The sequence below is a fragment of the Ovis aries genome, chromosome 19 (assembly GCF_016772045.2).
Source record: "Ovis aries strain OAR_USU_Benz2616 breed Rambouillet chromosome 19, ARS-UI_Ramb_v3.0, whole genome shotgun sequence".
Taxonomy (NCBI): Eukaryota; Metazoa; Chordata; class Mammalia; order Artiodactyla; family Bovidae; genus Ovis; species Ovis aries.
Window position 1 is genome coordinate 48842240 of NC_056072.1, and position 22017 is coordinate 48864256.

At 53.3% G+C, this 22017-nt stretch overlaps 1 protein-coding gene across 5 annotated transcripts in view; it reads left to right on the forward strand.

The window, feature by feature from the left end:
- POC1A (POC1 centriolar protein A) overlaps nucleotides 1–22017 on the forward strand; it is a 99986-nt gene that overhangs the window by 64928 nt on the left and 13041 nt on the right. For all 5 annotated transcript variants that reach the window (XM_060402896.1, XM_060402895.1, XM_012099971.4 and 2 more), the window contains one exon: nucleotides 16214–16357. In XM_060402896.1, coding sequence (XP_060258879.1) covers nucleotides 16214–16357 — 144 coding nt within the window. The remainder of the gene's footprint in view (nucleotides 1–16213; nucleotides 16358–22017) is intronic.

Genomic DNA, 22017 nt, shown 5'->3' on the forward strand with positions numbered 1-22017 from the left:
TCTTACTAGGATGGGTGCCGGGGAAAGATTCTTAGGCAGCCCTGCTGGGGAGGGGGGTGATGCTGGAAACGTCTGACTCTGGGAGTCCCTTTAAGAGCTTGGCTGGTAGTACTGCCCCTGTGTCCTGTCCCCAGCCAAGGCTGAGGCCGCTTCTGTGACCTCAGGCAGATCATCTGGAGTCTCTGTATCCTGATTTCTCCCCACCGGCCTACATTACTCCTTCGGGCATGTTCCATTTTGCGAGCTCACTCTGCAGAAGACCATCCGGTGGGGTGGGGTTGGGGCGGGGCAGCTGCAGCAGCCTTTGCTGACTCTGGTGACAGGCCCTCACACAAGATGCCTCACTCCACACTGGGATTGCATGTTCCCCCACCTTTACCTGAGTGGAAGTCCTAGAAAGTGCTCCAGGTTTCTTAGTTTCCTTGAGAAGCCAGAGGATCCTAGAAATAAAGAAGCTCAGTGTTTGTTCTGTCTTTTTCCAGTAGTCATGTCTAACTCTTTGCAACTCCATGGAGTGTAACCCACCAGGCTCCTCTGTCTATGGAATTTTCTAGGCAACAATACTGGAGTGGGTTGCCATTCCCTTCTCCAGGGGATCCTCCTTACCCAGAGATCGACCCAGATCTCCCACACTGCAGACAGGTTTCTTTACCATCTGAGCCACCAGGGCAGCCCCCAGACTCTAATTATTAACTTGTTTTGGGCTTCACTGGGTCTTTGCTGTTCCCCGGGCTCTTCTCTGGTTGTGGAGAGCGGGGGCCACTCTCCATTCTCTGCATTGCGATGGCTTCTCTGGTTGTGGAGCACGGGCTCGCAGCACGCAGGCTCAGTAGCTGTGTGTCCTGGGCTTTAAGTTGCTCTGTGGCATGTGGAATCTTCCTGCATGAGGGATCAAACCCATGTCTCCTGCAATGGCAGGTGGATTCTGATCCACTGTACCACCAGGGAAGTCCCCAAGCTACAATTTTTAAAGAAAGTTCCCTGCTTTGGACAGTGGCTGATGGGTGCCATGACTGTGCACTGTCTAGGAGCACCAGAGATCCCGATACACGCAGCAGAGAGCTCCCTGAGGCCAGCACCCTTCCCTCCGACCCGCTGTGTCCAGTTCTGGGAAGCAGGCAGGATCCCCCCTCCTTTTCCTTCCAAAGGCTGCACTGACTGACTGGGAGGTGGGTCAGGGCTGCTGCCAGGCACACGTTAAATAATTACTATGCTTCCCAGAAGGGACAGGTTGTTTTTCACAAGCAGGAGAAGGATTTTGTGGAAGTGCATTGGGAGAAGTTACTTGGCTTCCTGGCCCTGTAGTGAGGAGACAAGCCTTTTAACATTTGACGTTTACTGCAGCAAGCCTCTTGTGGTGGTTCTCAAACTTTGGTACGTATCAGAATTTCCCTGAGGGCTTAAAATTCACCTTGTCCCCTCCCTAGAGTGTCTGATTCAGTAAGGGAATTTGCATTTCTAACAAATTTCTGATGATGCTGATGCTGCTGGAAACCAATAGATTGAGACCCTGGCATGCTGGGCAGGGAGATGGCTGGAAGGAGAGAACCTTTGTCCATCTTAGGAAGTTTCTACGACTTGGGAGAGGCGCCTGGAGAATTGGCGCCCCTTCAGCCCAATTTGGAAAGAGGTGTAGTTGGTTCTGGTCTTTGTGCCATGTTAGAAGAAATCCCAGTGTTGCCCTGTGGTCTCTTTAGACCTAAAGGCACTCTTTAAACCTGCGGGGCTCTGTTGACAACTGAGCAGGCAGTTTTATTACCGGTCAGTTAGAGGCGGGGGTGGGACCCCAGGCAGCCCTCTGAGCTTCTGCTGAGCCCGTCATCCTCTGTGGGCTCCTGTCCTGGCCCCTCGTGCCGCTGCGTCAGTCCAGTCATCAGTGCTTGAACCCACATTCTCCACGCCAGCTGCCTCCTGCGTTGTCCTCAGTGTTCACCTCTTACCCTGCAGATGGGGGTGCCTAGGTCACCTCTGGTCCTCCAGGGCCTGCAGGGCCTTTAGGAAAGTTGGTGGGTGAGTCTCTGGTGGGCCACCTGAGCTTGAGATGGCCTCGGTGCTTGTGGCCCAACATTTAAACCCCCAGGTGGAGGTCTTCTTTGCAGAGCCTTTTGGGGAAGTGCCTCCAGATAACGAGAGCAGGAACAAGCCCTGGAATGGCCCTGACAGCTGTGACATCCAGAGGCTGGGGTGGTGGGCTGGGCAGAAGCTGGGCTCCCTTCTCCAGCTGCCCTCTCAGCGGGATGATGGTAGTTTCCTGCCACTGAAAAAGTCCTGTCTGTGTCACAAGGTCCCTATCCAGAGGAGAAGGGCACAATTCCTAGGAAGGAAGGCCTATTAATGACTAAACCAACGGGGGTGTAGTCTCCGAAATCCAGGGCAAGGCACATTAACACAGTCACAGTGCCATGAAGATGGGTGAACTTGACTCTGGAATCCAGTCAAAGCCTGGATGCCCTTGTGTCCCGCTCTGAGTGTGTCAGAATACACCTGGTGCAGGAACCTGGGCGTGCGCGCACACCTTAGAGAGCTCTCTTGCCTCTCTCAAGGGTCTCAGAGCGATTTTGGGTTTCCTCTCCCCCTGGCGGCCGAAGCACGGGCTCAGGGTCAGTGGAGATTGCACAGTTGCATGCGTGTGCTAAGTCGCTCCAGCTGTTCCCAACTCTTCGTGACCCCACGGACTGTAGCCCGCCAGGCCCCTCTGTCCATGGGATTCTCCAGACAAGAATGCAGGAGTGGGTTGCCATGCCCTCCTCCAAGTGATCTTCCTGATGCAGGGATGGAACCTGCGTCTCTTTTGTCTCCGGTATTGGCACGCAGGTTCTTTACCGCCAGCGCCACCTGGGAAGCCCCCACAGTTGCACATGTGAGCCCAAATCCCAGGACAGTGGGTCCTTGACATTGTGGCGCTTTGCTCTGAGGTTAAAAGGTCCCGGGCAGGCACAGTCCCCATGCCTTGGGTGTTCTGTTTCACCTGTGGGGCTGCTGCCATGATGCTGCCATTTTGGTGGCAGTGCTGATGAGCACCCACAGCCTGGTTAGGCGATGCCGACAAGCCTCCTCTCCACAGAAAGCCAGCAGAGGCCATGCACACAAAGCAGGGAGGGTGGGCAAGACCTGAGGCCGCTGGCATCTGGAGCCACGGCCTGCCTGCCTTCTTTCACCCTTCCCCCCCTTGCTTCCTTTTTCCATGGAGCTTTCAAACTCAGAAACCTGAAAATGGAAGAAATGATAGACTCAGTTGCTCATATCTGACTGTGGTTCTTTGGCCCCACCCTCTCTGTTCCCCAGCAGAGCTGCGTTCATCCTTTCAGTCTCTTTCCAGATGGCACCTCTTCCATGCAGCCTTCCCAGAAGGAAGGCTGCAGACTCTTCCTGCTCTGCTCACCCAGAGCACTGCTTACGAGAGCAGCCCCTCTCTGCTGCAGTCAGTTATTTGCAGGCCTAACTTTTTCCTCTGTATCCACGTGGTGCCCAGCATGCCTCTGGAACAGGAAATCTGAGTTCAGTGGGCACATGCCTGCTGTCTGTGGGCAGCATGGGTGGAGTGTGTGAGGCTGGAGGCAGGCTCTGGCTCTGGGCTTTTGGCACGTGTGATGGTCCCAGGCTAAAGGAAGGAAACCACTTGTTGGCCTGGTTTGTCAGCTTAGGGTTAGGTGGCATGGGGTGGTGTGGGTCGTGGAGGGTGGGAGAATCCGCATGTTTGGACTAAAAGTTTTAGTCTTCCTTTCATTTCATTCCTTTTCATTTTCAATGGAAAAAAACCCTTTGCAGCTTATATTTTCCAGATTGGATGGCAGCATGGCCCGTGTGGTATAAGGGTGTTGAATAATGCTTATGTTTATGTTCTCATTGGTTACCATGGAAAAAAATCAGAATAGATGGTTTCCATGGAGATTATCTTAAAATTAGTTTCTTTGAAGTTCTGGACACTGCTGCAGGGTTCACTGAATGCTGTTGGTGCAGTTGGGCCTTTCTCTATGGCTGTGCCAAAGGCTATCCTGGATGTTTGTAGATTTAGCCAGATTTGCCTCCTGTGCTTAAAAGTGTCAGGACACCAGAGTGGGAGTGATCTTGTACCTCACCTTCCTCCTGGGGTCCCACTTGCTTGGCTTCGGCTCCACAACTCATTCCTGTCGCTTGGAAGCTTTTTTTTTTTAACCTCCAAAAAAAAACCTTTTGTGGAAATTACTAAGCTAGCACACAAAGAATATAATATAGTGAACCCGACCATGTACCTGTTACCTCACTCCAGCGTTTTGCCAACCTTGTTTTTTGTCTCCTCCCACAGTTTTTAAAAGAATTGAAATATTTTTGTTTAATCCAGCTATTTTATTTTACCCTAAGTAAAGACTTCTTTTTGATTAAATAACTGAAGCTCTTACCACATCCAACACAATGAATAATTCCTTAATATCAGGTGCCTAGTGCATATTCACATTTTTCTTCATTGGGTCAAGAATGTTGTTTTGTGCTGTTTGTTCAAAGAAGGATGTGGGAGTCTTTGAGAAACCCCACATCTTCCCTCCCAGCGTGGTCCTGGGACGTTGAGAGGCTCAGTGCTCCTAGCTCAGAGCTGCAGGTGGGCCAGGCCAGGCCGGCCTCGGGGCTCCACTGTCATGGACAGTTGTGTGCTCTGAGCTCTGGGAAGCCCTTGTCCCCAGCGCCACCCCCCCCCCCCCCCCCCTGCCCCCCCGCCATGCATCAGATCAGGTGGGCCTGCCACCGCCAGCTGTCCTAGGGCAGGCGTCCACTGGGGTGCGCTGTCCCCCTTCGCAGCCTGCAGGGGGAGGGAGGTGGAGAGGTGCTGTACCCTTGATTCACAACAGCTGTGTGCAACTTCATTTTCCAGGAAAGGGGGGCTGTGAGACCCCATGTTGGGAGGAGGCCGCCTCCCATGGCTCCTCCCTAGGCAGCACCAGGGTGAGGGCTTTGGCTCATTGGAGGCCCACAGCCCCTGCTGGGCAGGCAGGGCCAGTCCTGGCTATCTGTCTCACAGGCTTTCCTCACGTCCTGAGGAGCTGCACAAAATATGAATTACCGAATGGTGGGAGTGGTGCCTGGGGACGATCAGTGTCTCTAACTCTCTCTCCATTGAACCAAGTGCAAGGAGAGTTTAAAATAGCCAGTCTTTGTTCCCGAGGTTTTAAACATTCAACTCCAGTAGTTACAATGAGCTGTCTTCAAGTGGATCTATAAATAAACTGCTACTGTTCCTCTTTGTCACCGAGAGCTTCGGCGTCTTCCAGAGACGTCGGCTCTGCTGCTCATCTTCATTAGATGCCTCTCATCTGCTGGGCAGCTGCAGCCATCAGAAGCTGGGCTGACACACACAGTGCGTAGTGACAGCCACACGTTCCTTTTTAAAAAGCCACAGTCCCCCTTGACTGCCTGCACAGGGAAAGACATACCTTTGCACTGGAGAAACCTGGCAGCGGGGTCAGCGTCACCACTGATCGAGGTCAGTGTCACTCATACAGAAGACCTGTCCCCATGAGCCCTGTGATGCCATACACATGACTTTTGTGGCGCTCTTGTCGAAAACGCGTAACCTCATTCCAGCTGTGAGAAGACATCAGACAGACCAAAACTGAGGGGTGTTTGACAACGTAACTAACCAGTAATCTTTCTAAAGTGTCAGTGTCATGGAAAAGAAGGGAAAGCTGAGGAACTGGACAGATTGCAGGAGACTAAGGAGAAAAAACTAAATGTGGAGGGAGATGCTGGATAGGGTCCTGGAACGTCAGGATTCAAGGATATTAATAGGTAAACTGGTGAAGCCTGAGTGGAGCCCTTCCTTGGTTTGGATGATGGAATTGTCTCCGTGTTCATTTCCTGGTGTGACCATTGTACTAACGATTATGTAAGATGTTAACACTGGGGGAGGGATATATGGAAATTTTCTGTACTATTTTTTGCAACTTTTCTCTAAGTCTAAAATTAGAGCAGTTTAAAAAACAAAAACTGCCTTTGATGCTTGAGCTTTATCGGAAGCCTTGATTTCCCACCCAGGGTGTCTCGGTTCAGGTGTTCGTGGTGTGGAGAGCAGGTTTTTCTGTCTCACGGCAGGAGGTAGCAACCGCAGGGACTCTGCAGCCAGCCTGAGGTGAACTGAGCGAAAAACTGGCCCCACAGGAGCCAGGTCATGTTCAGAGAGCACTCCTGCAAAGGAGTCGGTCACCCCCTGGGCACCGCACAGTGGCGTTGTCTGCTTCTCGATGTTGGTTCTCAGAGTGCTCCAGAGGGGCGCCTGCTCCGGGAACTCCGGGCAGACTGGCAGCAGGTGCTCTACTCATAGCGCCCTCCTGGCACTTCCCTGGGCTGCGTGGAGGACCCCACGGCCTGCCCCGCCCTCTTCCTTATCATTTGTGTCCCTGACCTTGGGCTCTGCCTTGCTACCTGGCAGTGTGGGATTCTGGCTGTACCAGGTGTGATGACCTGAGGGTTTCTGCCCCGGAGGCCTGATTGGTTTCCTCCAGCCTTGGGACCAGGAGAGGGCCAGGATCTCCCCTGCACACAGGCGCGTTCTCCCTGCACGATGGTCTGCTTGCTTCCTGGCTGCGGCTACCAGTTTGCAGTCACTTAGCCTCTCTCTCCCCATTTCATCCTCACTCCCTTCTCCCCGCAGCTTCTCTCATGGGTCAGTTCAGTAGGACAGTCCTACTTTTTGCTGCTGGAGGCATATCTGGACATTGGAATGCCTTTCTATTTCCTGTGTATAACCGAGGCCCTCCTTTCATACCTTTGAGACATTTGGCTTCATAAACCAGCCCTCTAGTGTAGGGGGAGATACTTGGAAACCCTTGGACAGCGTGACTGGGGAGTCAGCAGGAGATGTCTGGCTTTGAGCCCAGGAGTGGCTGACATAGCTGGGGGTGGGGGCCTCAGTTTTGCTTTGGGCCTGACTGAGAAGAAGCGGGTTCCCTGGTTGTACATTTAACATCTCCCGCATGCCAGGGAGGCACGTGACCCATGCAGGGGTAATAGGAGGACTGAGGCGGCATGGTCTTTGCCTCAGAGGGTGTCTCAGGAGGGGACTGTGAGGTGTGAAAGTGGGCCAAGCCGCCTGCTGTCCTGCCATTTGGACAGCACCGGTTCTGAGTGAGGAGGTGTGGGTCAGGCATGTGGATCCCTCGTCCTCCATGTTAGACCCATCCTGCGACCTCTTCACAGATTCTTAGTTCAGAGGACTCCCTGTCTGCTTCCCATTGGTGGGAGCCTGGGGTCACAAGGTGGCTCTTACACTGAGTTGGGATCTGTCACTTTTTAGAGTCTGATTAGGTTCAGAGGATGTCGTCCAGCCCCTTGTCGCTGGGCCTCTTGGCTCACTCAGTGCCCAGAAGACCCAGGGCCCCGCCCTCTTGGGAGTCTGGTGTGGAGAACTCAAAGCGGCACCCTGCATGCTCGTACCCGACACAGAAGCCAGCAGCGGCAACCAAACTCAGTGCTCGTGCTTGGGCTGGCTTGAAAGAACATTGGCAAGACTGCAGAACAATTAGATGATTTTAAGAAGCCAGAATTCCTCTTGGGTTCAGGGCTATGTTTAGAACCAGAAGTTTCCTTTCTTGTTGGACTCCAGGCCGGAACCCTAAATTATAGAGCAGACAAGACTGTAGTAGGTCTAGTCCACAAATATGTGTGGGGACACAGTACCAGCTTTCTTTTGAGCTTTGACTTGAGAAAACAGCTGTGCCTGTTTCCACTGGAGAAGCCGGAGCTGAGGGGAGCCCGAGTGAGCTCGGCTCTGTCCCCTGCTCCCCTCGCCAAGGCCAGGTTTAGCAGACAGGGAGACAGGCAGACTGGATTACTGTTAACTTTCTGTGGGGCCAAGTGTCAAAGCCAAAGGCATGAGGTGAAAACCAAGAAATGTCTGTGTGTGTGAGTCTATACCCTTGCTTAGCAGACTATGTGATGAGCAATTGGATGAGAGATTAGGTTGAAGAGATTTAACCATGGTGTGTGTGTCTGTCCATTTCTTCCAGCTTTGCACTCAGGGACTGTACTAGGAGGGTACCAGTGAGCCCACCCAGGTCACTCCCATCTCCTCTCTCTAGTCAGACGCAAGCCTTGGGCAGTAGTTTCTGGATACTTTGGTCTATTACAGAGTTTCTGTTTCTGGAGCAGCCTGGGCAGAGGACAAGGTCCAGTGTTAGAGATTAGAAGAAAAGGAGAAATTTCAGCCTTGAGCAAATGTTAATAATTAACCACCCCATCCAACCAGAGGGGGCTATTCTGTCAGGTCGGCTTGTGACATCTTTGTGGTAAAACTCCAGCCACTCCTGGCTTCCAGCCAGCTGTATGCAGACCTCGCTCGCTCGTGACTGGCAAGCTGTGTATGGACCCCGAGCGGCTGAGGCCAAAGTTCCATAGACTGGGTGGCTGCTGCTTAAGAAACCCTGCCTGGTACATCTGCTAACAACCAGGGACGTCTACATTTGGAAACCATCACCCCCAGACCAGTGGCGGCCCTCACAGACCTCACCTGTGGTCTTCAGCCTTAGGTCTCACCCGCTGCTAGTGTCCCCTGGCCGGGCAGGGATTTTCACCTTGAGAGCAGAGTGGCAGTGATGGGTAGCGTCAAGCGCGGTGTCGTGTGATGGGCTGGTGGGGTCCCAAGGACATTTCAGTTGTAACTGCATCTTTTTAGGTCAGACTTATTAATATACAAATAGTAACATTCACCATTTTTAAAAGCGAACCATTCTGTGAGTTTCAGTAGTTATGTAATCACTACCGTGATTACCGTATTCTATACTACTATAGCATATTTCCATCATCTCCCAGATTTCCTTGTGCTTCTTTGTAGCCAATCCTGTCCATCCATCTCCAGCCCCAGGCAACTATTAATCTGCTTTCTCCATTTTTCAGAATTTGATATAAATGAAATCATACAGATATATATTCCTTTTACTCTGGTTTCTTTTGACCTAATTATTTTGACAGTCACCCATGTTGTTACATTTATCAATAGTCATTTCTTCTTCTTTTTTTTAGTATTTGTTTATTTGGCTGCACTGGAACTTAGTTATGGCATATGGGATCTAGTTCCCTGACCGGAGATTGAACCTGGGCCCCTGCATTGGGAGCACAGAGTCTTAACCATTGGAGCACCAGGGAAGTCTCTTCTTTGCCGTTTTGAGTGTCTCATAATTTTTTATTGCATGCCAGTCAACATGTTGAGGATGGCAGAGGCTGACGTAAATAGTCTTACCAGGAGTTGAGCTTAGTTTAGCATTACCTTGCATTTAGGGTGAGGTCTGGGTGTTGGAGAATTTTTCTCAGTGTTCCTGCTTCACCCCACGCTTTCAGTCTAGCCTGGGGGCCTGCCCCTCAGAGAGTGTCTGTGTCTATGGTCTTGTCCCAGCTCTGGCAGTAGGCTGTTACTGCTTGTTGCCTGTTGCTCGCTAGCTTTGTTGGGGGGATTCTCTGTGTCCTGGGCCAGCTTCAGGCTTAGGCTCCGTGTCCATGGGTCTCAGGAGTAGGGCATTCTCAGCAGTGCTGCCCCTCCCTCAACCTTTGAAGACCTCAGTGATCTGTCAGGATGGTTTCCTGCCTTTCCCGCAGGAATAAAGGGTTTTATCTCTTTTTGCTCTTCTCATAGGTTAAGAGTTGTGTTCCACAGGTGACAAGGATCTTGGTGGGGCTTCGTGCCTTTTCTGTGACTACTCTCCTCCTCCAGGCCTGCACCCTCAAGGATGGTCTTCTTCCGTCCCTGCACCCCACCCTTCCCACCCCATCTTTCTAATGAATGCCCAGTAGAGGTCTGTGGAGAAGACCATTGAGTTCAGTTAGTCAGTTCAGTCACTCAGTCTTGTCTGACTCTTTGCGACCTCACGGATTGCAGCACTCCAGGCTTTCCTGTCCATCACCAACTCCTGGAGCTTGTTCAGACTCATGTCTATCAAGTCGGTGATGCCATCCAACCATCTCATCCTCTGTCATCCTGTTCTCTTACCTTCAGTCTTTCTTAGCATCAGGGTCTTTTCCAGTGAGTCAGTTCTTTGCATCAGGTGGCCAAAGTATTGCAGTTTTAGTTTCAGCATCAGTCCTTCCAATGAATATTCAGGACTGATTTCCTCTAGGATGGACTGGTTTGATCTTGCAGTTCAAGGGACTCTCAAGAGTCTTCTCCAACACCACAGTTCAAAAGCGTCAGTTCTCCGGCACTCAGCCTTCCTTATAGTCCAACTCTCACATCCATACATGACCACTGGAAAAACCATAGCTTTGACCAGACAGACCTTTGTTGGCAAAGTAATATCTCTGCTTTTTAATATCCTGTCTAGGTTGGTTATAGCTTTTCTTCCAAAGAGCAAGTGTCTTTCAATTTCATGGCTGCAGTCACCATCTGCAGTGATTTTTGGAGCCCAAGAAAATAAAATCTGCCACTGTTTCCACTGTTTCCCCATCTATTTGCCATGAAGTGATGGGACCAGATGCCATGATCTTAGTTTTCTGAATGTTGAGCTTTAAGCCAGCTTTTTCAGTCTCCTCTTTCACTTTCATCAAGAGGCTCTTGAGTTCCTCTTCACTTTTTGTCATCTGCATATCTGAGGTTATTGCTCTTTCTCCTGGCAATCTTGATTCCAGCTTGTGCTTAATCCAGCCCGGCATTTCGCGTGATGTACTCTGCATGTAAGTGAAGTAAATGGGGTGACAGTGTACAGCCTGGATGTGCTCCTTCCCCATTTTGGAAGGCCCTCTAAGCTGTGTAGGCTCCCCTCGTCCCGGGCTCTCCCTTCCACCGGCCTCTGCCTTGCGGCTGCAACATGGAACCTGATGGCACTCGGTGTCCCACTTTTGCAGGCTTTGCCGGAGGTGACCGATGCTCACTTCCTGTTTTTCTTGGAAGAGTCTGCCTTTACTTAAATTCCAGGCTAGTTGTTTGCTCTGTGATCTCAACACTCTGATTTAAGATAAGTTAACTGTCAGTCGTAAAAGTTGGACTATAAAGAAAGCTGAGTGCCAAGGAATTGATGCTTTTGAACTGTGGTGTTGGAGAAGACTCTTGAGAGTCCCTTGGACTGCAAGGAGATCCAACCAGTCCATCCTAAAGGAGATCAGTCCTGTGTGTTCATTGGAAGGACTGATGCTGAAGCTGAAACTCCCATACTTTGGCCATCTGATGCAAAGAACTTACTCATTATGCTGGGAAAGATTGAAGGCAGGAGGAGAAGGGGACAACAGAGGATGAGAAGGTTGGATGGCATCACCGGCTCGAAGGAGATGAGTTTGAGCAAGCTTCAGGAGTTGGTGATGGACAGGGAGGCCTGGCGTGCTGCAGTCCATGGGGTCGCAAAGAGTCAGACACGACTGAGTGACTGAACTGAACTGTCAGTCATGTCCAACTCTTTCCGACCCCATGAATGTAGCCCACCAGGCTCTTCTGTCCATGGAATTGTGCAGATAGGAATACTGGAGTGGGTTGCCATTCCCTTCTCCAGAGGTAAGTTCAGACCCTTTTCGATTGTCTGTCTCTTTCTTGTTAGGATGGGGTTATCTTGGGCGGGAGCTTGTTATCCATGTCTGCTTCTTGATGATGATGGAAACGTCAGACCAGAGTAGTCAGTGTGGAGAACAGTCAAGAAGTTATCCCAATGGCTTGACTTCTTGTCCAGGAAAGCCCTGCAGGCCCTGCTCTTACTTGGTTTTATAATGAAGATACATGGGTTGCTTACCTGTGTATTTGAGTGGCTGACAGCAACCACAGATATTATGCAGTTCCTACTGTGTGTAGTGCTGAGCTCCTGGTAGCATATGACAGGCTGGCAGCAACAGAAAGTGAGGCAAGCAGGTCAGCTTACTGTGGGAGCCCAGGATCCTGCGCCAGGGTTGGGATACCCGCAGAGCCCAAGTGAGATTTCCACAAAGTTAGATTGACTCATATATTTGAGCATGAGATGGTTCAGTAGCATCATTGATTCCATGAACAAGAGTTTGTGCAAACTCTGGGAAATAGTGGAGTACAGGGAAGTCTGGCGTGCTGCAGTCCATGGGGTCACAAAGAGTTGGACACGACTTAGCCACTGAACAACAGCATAATTCTGAGTTTCACCTTTTTTTTTCTTGCAATGTTAAGATGTTTTTATTTGGTAAGAGTAAAAGTTGTTGACTTGGTGCAGCTCCCTACATATGTATGTGTAGCATGTTGGAAAGCAGAGACATTGCTTTGCCAACAAAGGTCCATCTAGTCAAGGCTATGATTTTTCCAGTGGTCATGTATGGATGTGAGAGTTGGACTGTAAAGAAAGCTGAGCGCCGCAGAATTGATGCTTTTGAACTGTGGTGTTGGAGAAGACTCTTGAGAGTCCCTTGGACTGCAAGGAGATCCAACCAGTCCATTCTGAAGGAGATCAGCCCTGGGTGTTCTTTGGAGGGAATGATGCTGAAGCTGAAACTCCAGTACTTTGGCCACCTCACGTGAAGAGTTGACTCATTGGAAAAGACCCTGATGCTGGGAGGGATTGGGGACAGGAGGAAAAGGGGACAACAGAGGATGAGATGGCTGGATGGCATCACTGACTCGATGGACGTGAGTCTGGGTGAACTCTGGGAGTTGGTGATGGACAGGGAGGCCTGGCGTGCTGCCATTCATGGGGTCGCAAAGATTTGGACACAACTGAGCGACTGAACTGAACTGAAAGCCGTTACAATTTTACTTGTGATAGACCTAGCTGAGGACCACCAGGCAGGGCCCCTAGTACCCTTTGATGTTGAACAGACAACCCCTTAAGCACTGCTCTTGATGTCCCATCACTGTCATTACCCACAGCCTGTCACGTGCGCCTCTCCCTACTCTTGCCCATCCTCTTCTTATCTCTGCTTTGTCACTTACTTGCCAAGCTCTTGAGGAATGCCACATCTGCAAAGTGCTCGAGTGCAGGTGAGCAGCTATGTGGGGCGGGACTGCTGGCCCTTTGCCTTGCGGGGAGGTGTCGTTCCACAGGAATGTTGTCATGGTGGCTCTTTGAGGTGTCATCGAGTGTGTGTGGAGGGCCTGCCGGCTCTGTGTTCAGCTCTGCCATGCAAGCATTCCAGGGCAGGTGGGGCTGGGGAATGACGTAAAAAATATTAGAACCGGGAGCTGGGAGCCTCCATGAAGATGGAAGAGAGGCACTGGGCATGTGGAAGCAAATCCACAGGTGATGTCCCCTGTCAGAGGCTGCTTCCTGTCAGGAACTGCCTGTGCTTTGAGTTTAGATCCTAGCTGTAATTTCCTGTATTAGAAAAAGTTATTTAACCTCCGTGATTCTGCTTCCCCATCTGAAAGTGAAGGCCAGTGATGCCTGCTGTGAAGGGTCACTGTAGGGATTAAGTTAAGTGGCCTCTACAATGCTGGCTCATGAGCGACAAGTAAACCCCAGCAGAGTCCTTTATGTGCCGGACTGGCAGTGTGGTAAGCGCTGTAATGTCTGTAGTCCTCGTGAAAGCAAGAGCAAGAGCAAATGGTGTGGCTGGAGGGACAGCCCAGGGCAGGCAGAACCCTGGACTTGTGAGCAAGGCTGGAGGCTGGGTACCTTCTGGCAGTTACTTCCTGTCTGAGCTCAGGTTCCTGCAGCCTCTCTTCCTGAGGCCGCTGCCCTGTTTGGGGCATGTGGCTGCTGTCCTCAGTCTTCCTTTGGAGTGGCTTGGCTTGGGCTCAGAAGGAGGGTTCCTGTTGCTGAAGTCAGTGGCACTCATCCCCATCCCTGCCTCCAGAGGCTTGGCTTGGCACTGTCCGTTTCTGAGCCATTTTGCAGAAACACTCAGAATTTCTATCCCGTCCTTCCCAGGCAGCAGGTAGTGCCCAACTGGTCACTCCTTGAGGACACTGGTTGTCAGGACAGAGGGCTGCCAGGTTCCCATCCTGCCTCTGGTGGCCTTTCCTGAGGGAGCCAGGGGGACTCAGTGACAGAAGGAAGAGCGTGCTTGTCTGGAACGGGGTTTTTTGGAAGCAGTGGGCATAGGCTCCTCCCTGTGGGTAATCCGTAGATAAGCGTTCCTCACAGTCCAGCCCTTGGAAGTGCAGGCCCAGTTGTCACCCCCATTTTACAGATGAGGAAGTGGAGGCCCTAAGAGGGACTAAAACTCTTGCCCAGGCCACCTAGCCTGTCAGGGGTAGAGCTCAGATGCCGGCCAGGGGCTGTCTGAGTCCCTGCTCTTCCTGTTGCACTCTGCTCTGTCTCCCAACAGAACTGCCTAGGTCTGGGGGCCGCTGTGGGGAAGGCCAGTCCAGGCTTCTGAAGCATTTCCCTTTGGGGTGGATGGGGTTTGAGAGCTGAAGTGTAACAACTTGTAGAGGACTGGAAGACCCCCAGGCCCCACGGGCCAAGGTCTTAACAGTGGCCACAGCAGACAGCAGGCATGTGGATGTGGCACTGCCCCTGTTTTCAGTTATGCTCCTCAGGTTTGTGTCTTACATTCAAGTTCTCTTTAAGCACTGGGGCCTGCATTTTCCCAAGTCCAAATTGACGTGTACTTGAGAGTTTGTTAGCTATGAGATTAGAACACTTTCCTAATAAAGGGAAATATGCAGGTAGGGGCCATGTGCTGAGCTGCCTTTCTTTGCTGGTCGGTACTTGTCTTCTGGGCGGACTCTTTTTCAAGGATGCTGAGGCCTGTCCAGGGGAGCATGCCCAGCGCAGAGCCACTGGATTTGTCTCGGAGATGGGCCAGCTCAGATGAGATGCCCGCTGGCTGCTGATCCTAGGAGAGCCGCAGTCGTAGCTGGTATTCTGCAGTGGCCATGGCTGTGAAGGATGGGGTAGTGCTGGCTGGAGTGCCCTGGGCTCTGTTGTGTTTGGGGAGTTGACAGGCTTTGAGCCCAGTGATGTGTCCTGGGTTTAGAAGGGAGAGGAGTGATGCGTGCAGGCAGGGGACAGGGAGAGACACGGACACGTGGGCGGGTGGTGTGCGGTCTGGCTTTGATTCTTGCCGCTCATGTGTCCTGTCTCTGGATGTGCAGCGGCTGGAGGAGCAGGATGGGGTAGGGCAGGTCCAGCTGTGCAGGGGCACAGGGGGGCTTCTGGTTGGGGATGAGGGGTTGCAGGGTGAGTGGAGGATCAGGATGCTTGGAGCAGGGGAAAGAAAGGGTGGATGAGGGGACCCTGGGAGCTGGGCACAGAGGGCAGAGGTGGGAGCAGTGCTGGGAGGGAGGCAGGCTAGAGCAGGGTCCCCTGTCATGGGGCTTGAATTTTCTCTCGGAGCCTGTGGAGAGCCCTGGAGGACTGGCAGAAGCCAAAGAATGACATGTAACATTTTGAATGTCTGTCAGTCAGATTGTGGTTGAAAACATGGAGTCCTAAGGGTGGCTGCATTTACGAGTTACTGGGGTGTGGGGCTGGCCTCAAAACTGACACTGCGGAGTGTCAGCTTCACTGAGCATGTCATTCCCACAGGGAACAAGTCCATAGAGGAATTGTATCTTCCTGAGGCATTTGCCACTATGTCCTTGGGAACCAGGTGGTTCCCAGCATCCTGCTCTGCTGCACACGTGCACGATGCTTCCGGGGTCTGGAAAAGCCTTTGTGTGTAGGGCAGTGCCTAACTTCGGGGAGATGCGCATTGGACTAGATTAGTCCATTTAGGAAATCACTTGTCCAGTGACGGTGGTGGCAGGGGAGGATGGCTTCTGCATTTGGGGACTGAGGATCTTAGACAGGAGCACCAAGTCCTTCAGGTTCCTGGAGTCTTCTCTGAAGCAGCACGGGGCACCTGTCTTGTGGATGCTGACTCGCCAGCCATTGGACCAGCACTTTCACATAGAATCTGTCTCCCCAGGGGATCTGTGCCAGGGCAGGGCCAGACCCTTCCCTTAGTTCTGGGCCATCCCATCCCTGGGGTGGGGAGTGGTCGTTGGGCTAACTAGGAGGAAGGGTGACTTCAGGGTCCAGCATAGACTTCAGGGGCCCTGGACTCTGAGAGGCGTCACACTGAAGGTTACAGGTCTTGTAAAGAGCTGGCAGCCTGTGGCCTCTCATGAGGACGTCGAAGAGCCCAACCTGATATCCCTCTCAGGGCCCTGCAGCCTGGACTGCCAATTACTTTGATTCTGCTCCTTGCTCTCAGTCTCCACTTGGAAAGGAGGGCCCAGAGGTGGAGTCCCGCCCTTGCTCACCAACATTTGGAACTCGTCTTCTCAAGTTTGCTGGTGATTTTCCCCTTGATCCTTTGAGGGGCTCTTCTTTTCCTCATTGTTTCCTTAAGACTAAAGGGCTCTCTTTCCTTTCATCGTCTTCAGCCAGAAGTGGACCCCCTCGTCCCGCCAGGCAGGGGCAGAAGTCAGGAGTCGATGCAGAGCCAATCCCAGGAGCCCGTGAGCATGCCCCAGTCGCTGACCAGCACGCTGGAGCACATCGTGGGCCAGTTGGACGTCCTCACCCAGGTAGGCTGTGACGTGACTCCCCCCATCTGCACTCGGCCTGGCATTCAGGCCATTTGAAGTTGGCCTGCCAGTCCTGGGTTTTTAAAAAAACATAATTATAGTGTACTTACTCTTCAGCCCAAATGAATGAAATGGCAGTGCCTGCCCTGGGATCCTGTCTCTCCAGCCATTCAATCCCTGACCAAGCCATTGGACCCCAAAATCACCAACACTGAATCCTGTCAGGGAGTGCCCACCCAGTGCTGGCTTGGGCCGCAGCAGAGCTCTGAAAGAAGCACTGTCCGTTCATTCGAGTCTTCACTGGGTGGGCACTCTGGGGACATGCAAGAACTGTGCACAGAGAGTCAAGGCGCCAAGAGGCAGCCAGGCTCTGGGTTTGAGCTGGCGCTGCTCCTTGTCCTCCGAGCAGCCTTAGAGATACCCGTGTGGCTCTCCAGGTCCCAGCGTGCTTGTCTGTCACGCATTTGCCATGTCTCATTTGTTTGCGGCAGCAGGTCTTAGTTGCAGCACGCAAGATCTTTAGTTGTGGCATGTGGGATCTAGTTCCCTGGCCAGGAATCGAACCCAGGGCCCCTGCGTTGGGAAGTGCGGAGTATTAGCCACTGGACCACCAGGGAAGTCCCAAGCCTGCCCTGTTTGTGGTCAGAATTAAAGGCGATGAGTCTGCAAGCAGTGTTGGACCTGTGCCTACCCCTGGGTAGCTGCTCCATAAATGTTAGCTGCGGCACTGACCACCCTCATCCCTGAGGCCCATGTGGCCCCCCCTCCACCAGGCGCACACATGTACCTGGCTGCTCATGGACAGCGGTCTGTGCAGTGCAGAGATTTCAGTGAAGCAGAATGCCCTGGCGAGAGGTGGCAGCCAGCACCGTGGGCATACCCAGGGGGCCTCTCGTCCTGGGGCAGAAGAGCAGTTCTGCGCAGGGAGCAGCAGGATGCCTGCAGGCCTGGGCTGGGGGTGGAGGTGGGGACCACGAGCGCATCCAAGCAGTGAGCAGAGTCCAGCACAGCCAGCGTGAGGCATGTAGGTGGCGTGGCGCCTGGGCGACCGCAGGATGTAAAGGTCCTCAGGCTCCTGCCCATCTTGGCTTTGGGTGTAGACCCCTCTCCTGTGCCAGCTCACAGGTAGAGGGAGGGCGTAGGAAGGAGGCAGAGTACCCTTGAATCTCTGATGGAGATGGGGGTGAAGTGGCATGGTGTCTCTTCTGTACCGCTGGCTCCAGGCTAAGTTCTAAGAGCTCCTTCACGTGGCGTCACGTGGTCCACGTGTCACAGGATCCCAGCTAGTACGGCACGGCTTGGACCCACTGCCGGATGGACATTTGAGGGGAAATGTCAGGCGTCAGTGACTAGTGGGGATGGTGAGACTGTATGCGCATCACACTGACATCCCTGAGCGCCCTGAGCCTTGGAAGAGAAGGCCTGTGCTGCGAGGGGGAGAAGCAAAGACTTAGAAAACATTCCCCACCGCAGAGCCGTCAGAAAGCGCCCAGCCTGCCTCGTGTTCTTCACAGCCTCGTCAAGTGAGAGATCAGGGGAGGTGGAATGAATTAGAACTTTATAGGATAAAATTGGAAATCAAGTCTGAGAGGGTGGTTAAAAATAGCCTCATTGCATCCAGAGGAGTATAACACTAAAAACATTTCCTGTCACTGTGTTTTAAAGGCGTACACGGAAGGTTCTGTTATGTGTTAGCAGTCAGGAGTCTGATAGTAACTTCGTAAGAAACTGGCATCCCAGGGAAGAAGTGAGCCTCTCTGCCTTGGCCTGTGGCTGGGCTCACACCTTTCAGCCCCTTTGCAAGTCCAGACAGCGCTGCGCCTGACCAAAGGCCCAGCCCGTCAGCCAGTCACCCACTGTGCTGGGCGGTGTGCGTTCCTGGAAGCTAGAGTGTGGCTTGGGTTCCAAGGTGAAGTCCCCATCGAGGTCTTAGAGTGCAACCTGTTTTCGAAATGGTGTGTGTTGGAGAAGTGTCTGCACTAAATCTCGTGCCACCTTAGGCTTGGTCGTCGGTTGTTTTCCATGCTCACGTCCTCTCCTGGAGTTGAGGCTCTCACTGAGGTGTTCAGCCCCAGCCAGAGCTGCCCCATTCAGGTTGGAGGGTCCCTGGCCCCTCCTTTTAGGACCAGCATGGCCATGGACTATCCTTTCTGGAGGCTCCCCTCAGATGTAGAGCTGGATGACCACTGCCGTCCTTGTTCCTGTGTGGATATCTCAGCCGGGCTCTGCGCCTCCTGTGGGTGCTGCCCCTTGGCAGTGCTTCTCACCATCTGATGCACGCCTGTGCTCTGGAGGAGCTAAGGGTATCTCGGCCACCCCAACACTGACTCGTACTTAGTTCAAAGTCCCCTCTCCCTTACCTCACTGCCCCTCCCCTCCCCCACAAGGAGGTCTACTTCTGAGCAGCCTCTGAGAGGGACAACGGGCTTCTGTCCTGCTGAACATCCTTCAGGGAAGAAGCCTGGGGCTGCAGTGGGCAGTGGCCAGGATGTTTAGTGGAGTCATAGAGTCCCAGGTTACAGCCGGCACCCCGCTGTGGAGGTTCATGGTCCTCAGCCTGCCTTCCTACGGGTGTGACCTGCTGAGTTTATCTGCAGGCCAAACCTCACCTTCCTGAAGGTTACAGTTGGATGCTTTTGCTTAGTGGTCTGTGGTTACAGCCCAGTGGCCCAGCCTCTGAGGCCACTAGCCAGAAAGCACACCCCCTTGTCCTGGCCCTTCTTTGTGTTGGAGAGAACCCCCGCTTTTGCCCATGTAGAGTTGCTGTTTGGGGTTTCACTGCCACTGAGCTCCTCAGGACCTTGATCCCACCTGGCCACCTTACATGTCCCTGTTACCTGTGGGGAGCCGTGGTCTACCCTTGGGTGTCAAGGCTGCTCTGCTCAGTTCAGTGAGCCACTGCCCATTAGCCTGGGCGTACCTGCTCTCCTGGACTTGGGGGCGAGCTCCAGTCACTCATTACCTTGGTAACTTTGGGCAGGGACGGGGCTTCCCAGAGCCTCAGCCTTCTCGCATGTAAAGTGGGGACAGCCCAGCCTGCTCGTGTCCTCTGAGCGCAGTGGGGAAGCTCCAGGTTACCTGGGTGCTAGACTGGTGCCAACTGTTAAGCAGGACTTGAGGGAGATGTTCTCGGGATCCGAGTGGGAGCGCACCAGTGTGGTCAGGTGACCCAGGAGTAGACATGCCACAGGCCTCTGTAACTGCTGGAGTCCCAGGAGTGCTTTTGAGCTGCCAGGAGGCTCTAGTGGTCTGACTAGGCATTAGGATGGGAGGGAAATAAAGCGGAGGTCTTTCCCCAGGTCCAGGAGGTGGCAGGAGGGACCGGGGTGCCTACTGAAAATCAGGTGGCTCGGGGTTGGGGGTTGGCACTAGATGGGAGCGTTGAACCCAGATCCAGGCAGCTGGGCCAAGACTGAAGCTCTGCAAAGATGTATGTACATCTTTTGACAGCCATCCTTTGAACTGAATCATTGTAATGGTTGTTGCGGAAAATGTATTCCCTAACAATGAGATTTAGGTTTTTCTTTGGGAGACTTCTTGTTTTTCAAAACCCCTCATGGGAATTCTCAAGAGGAGCTCGGGCTGAGGTCATAGATGTGGCTGTTGTGTACCATGTATGTGCCCTCCCCCTCCTCCTGGGAGCCTGTCCTGCCCCCCACCCCCATTCTGTCCTGCGGCCACCCTGTCAAGCGTCCTGCTGGGCCTGCTCCAGTCAGTCGTCTCTTCCTGAGATAGATGGCCTGACTGCAGAGGCCTGCGTGAGGCCAGAGCAGAGCTCCAGCCAGGAGTCGGAAGCCCCAGATGCTCTGGTACAGCCTGGCCTCTTTGCATCTGTGTGGACTTGGGGAAGCTGTGGTTTCCTCCTCCATGGAGGGGAGACATTAGACCCTGCCCATCTATCTGCCCTGGAGGTGGGCAGCAGGGGTTAGCATCTCAGGTGGGGCCTGAGACTATTATTATGGCCTTCTTTCTGTGAGTCTCCGCTCCCTGCTGCCCCTGGCCGGGCCCCTCCCCTTGTGGCTACTCCGAGAGGAAGGGCTCCAGGTGGACCCCTGCCAGGCCTGCCTGCTTGGTGACAGACATTCAGTGAGTGTCTAGACAGAGGCCCTGACCTTTCCCTTTGTGTTCTTGTGGGGGTGCTGCCAAATGATTTCAGGGTCCCTTTCCCAGGTGCTGGGAAACTAACCAGTGAGCAGGGAGAAGCTGTTTTCACAGTCAGCGTCCTCACCTCCCACCCTGGCACCCTTTGCTTCCTTCTGAGTGACAGAGGGTAGGTGGTGTCTGGAAGCTGTGGAGGCCCTGCATCTTCCTCAGGGGCAAGGGCTGAGGTGTGGTCGTGTGGACAGTACCTGGGAGCAGGGAGGCTGCAGTGAGGGGCCTGGGCCCAGCAGGCGAGGTCTCGCCTCAGAAACCCACAGCAAAGTTATTTTTGACTCCAGTTTAACGTCTTGCTGCTTTTTAAAAATATCAAGCCATGAAATTCCTGTCCCAACTGTGTTTTTTCATGGCAGCCGTGCTCAAGACTGTGATGTCAGACATTTAGGTTCCTGTGAGTCACGGGGCCGCTGGGCTCCAGGACTGGAACCCGAGCCGTGGGAAGCAGGCGGGGGCAGGCCACCCAGCCCTGCTGGTTAGAAGGTCCAGGTTGTTGTGACTCTGATGACCTAACTCAATGAGGATAAGGATTTTGGCCTGTTTGCTTTGGGGAATTGGATACAGTGGCACGTTGCTTTGAGCCCCCGCCCGCCATGGTCCCTGCAGTTTCCTTTCTGATGGGGTGCTCAGGCGGGGTTTCTGGTTCTACCCTGGTGGGAGGTGTGGGACTCCTGGGCCCTCCTGCCATGGACTGAGCTGCCTGGCGGCTCTGAGGGGCTCTCAGAGTCCCTCTTTCCTGGACAGACCGACCGTTGTTTGTGGAAACAGACTCCAGATTTTAGAGCAGTTTCTCTATTTTATCTGGGGGCGTGTCCTCCCAGGGGTGTCTAGATGGAATTTGTTGGGAAGGTGTACAGTGAAAGTGCCATCGACCCCTGTCTGTGGGGTGTGTGCACGTTCCCCCGACCCCGTCCGCCACGGCACACGCACACACGACCACGGGGATGACTGTTGCTGGTTTCTGCCAGAGCAGGCCCTCCCTCAACTGCATGCCTCCACCTTGCCTCGCCTGTGTACAATCCCAAGTGGGCTTGCCAGCCTCTTTATGGATATTTAAGGGCTGCCCTGGGGCCACAGTTGAGTTCAGGACAGCCGGGGCTCCTGCCTCTCGGGATTGGGAGAAAAGAGACTTGTTTTTCCTGTTAAGAGGCTACTTCTTGGGGACAAGGGACTGAAGACACTCTGGTCTATTGGACATTTTGGGTCCCCCTCCAGATGGTTGCAGAGCAGCTGGCCCTGGCCCTCCCCCAGCCCTGTTGCTCGTTCTGGCAGTTTGTCCACAGGCTTCTCTGGCTTTGCAAATACAGAGGCCTGGGGAGTACCAAGCCAGGGCGGCGCTGCTGGCAGTACTCAGAGGCGGGCCATGAAGGGGGCTGGGTGGCAGCTCTGTGTTCTGTCCCGTCTGTGGTTGTGGCAGAAGCACCCCCTCCCCAAAGAAGCTGCAGATGGAATGCTCCCGCCCACCACATGGGCTTGGGAAGGCTGCGGTTACCTCTGGGCCTGGG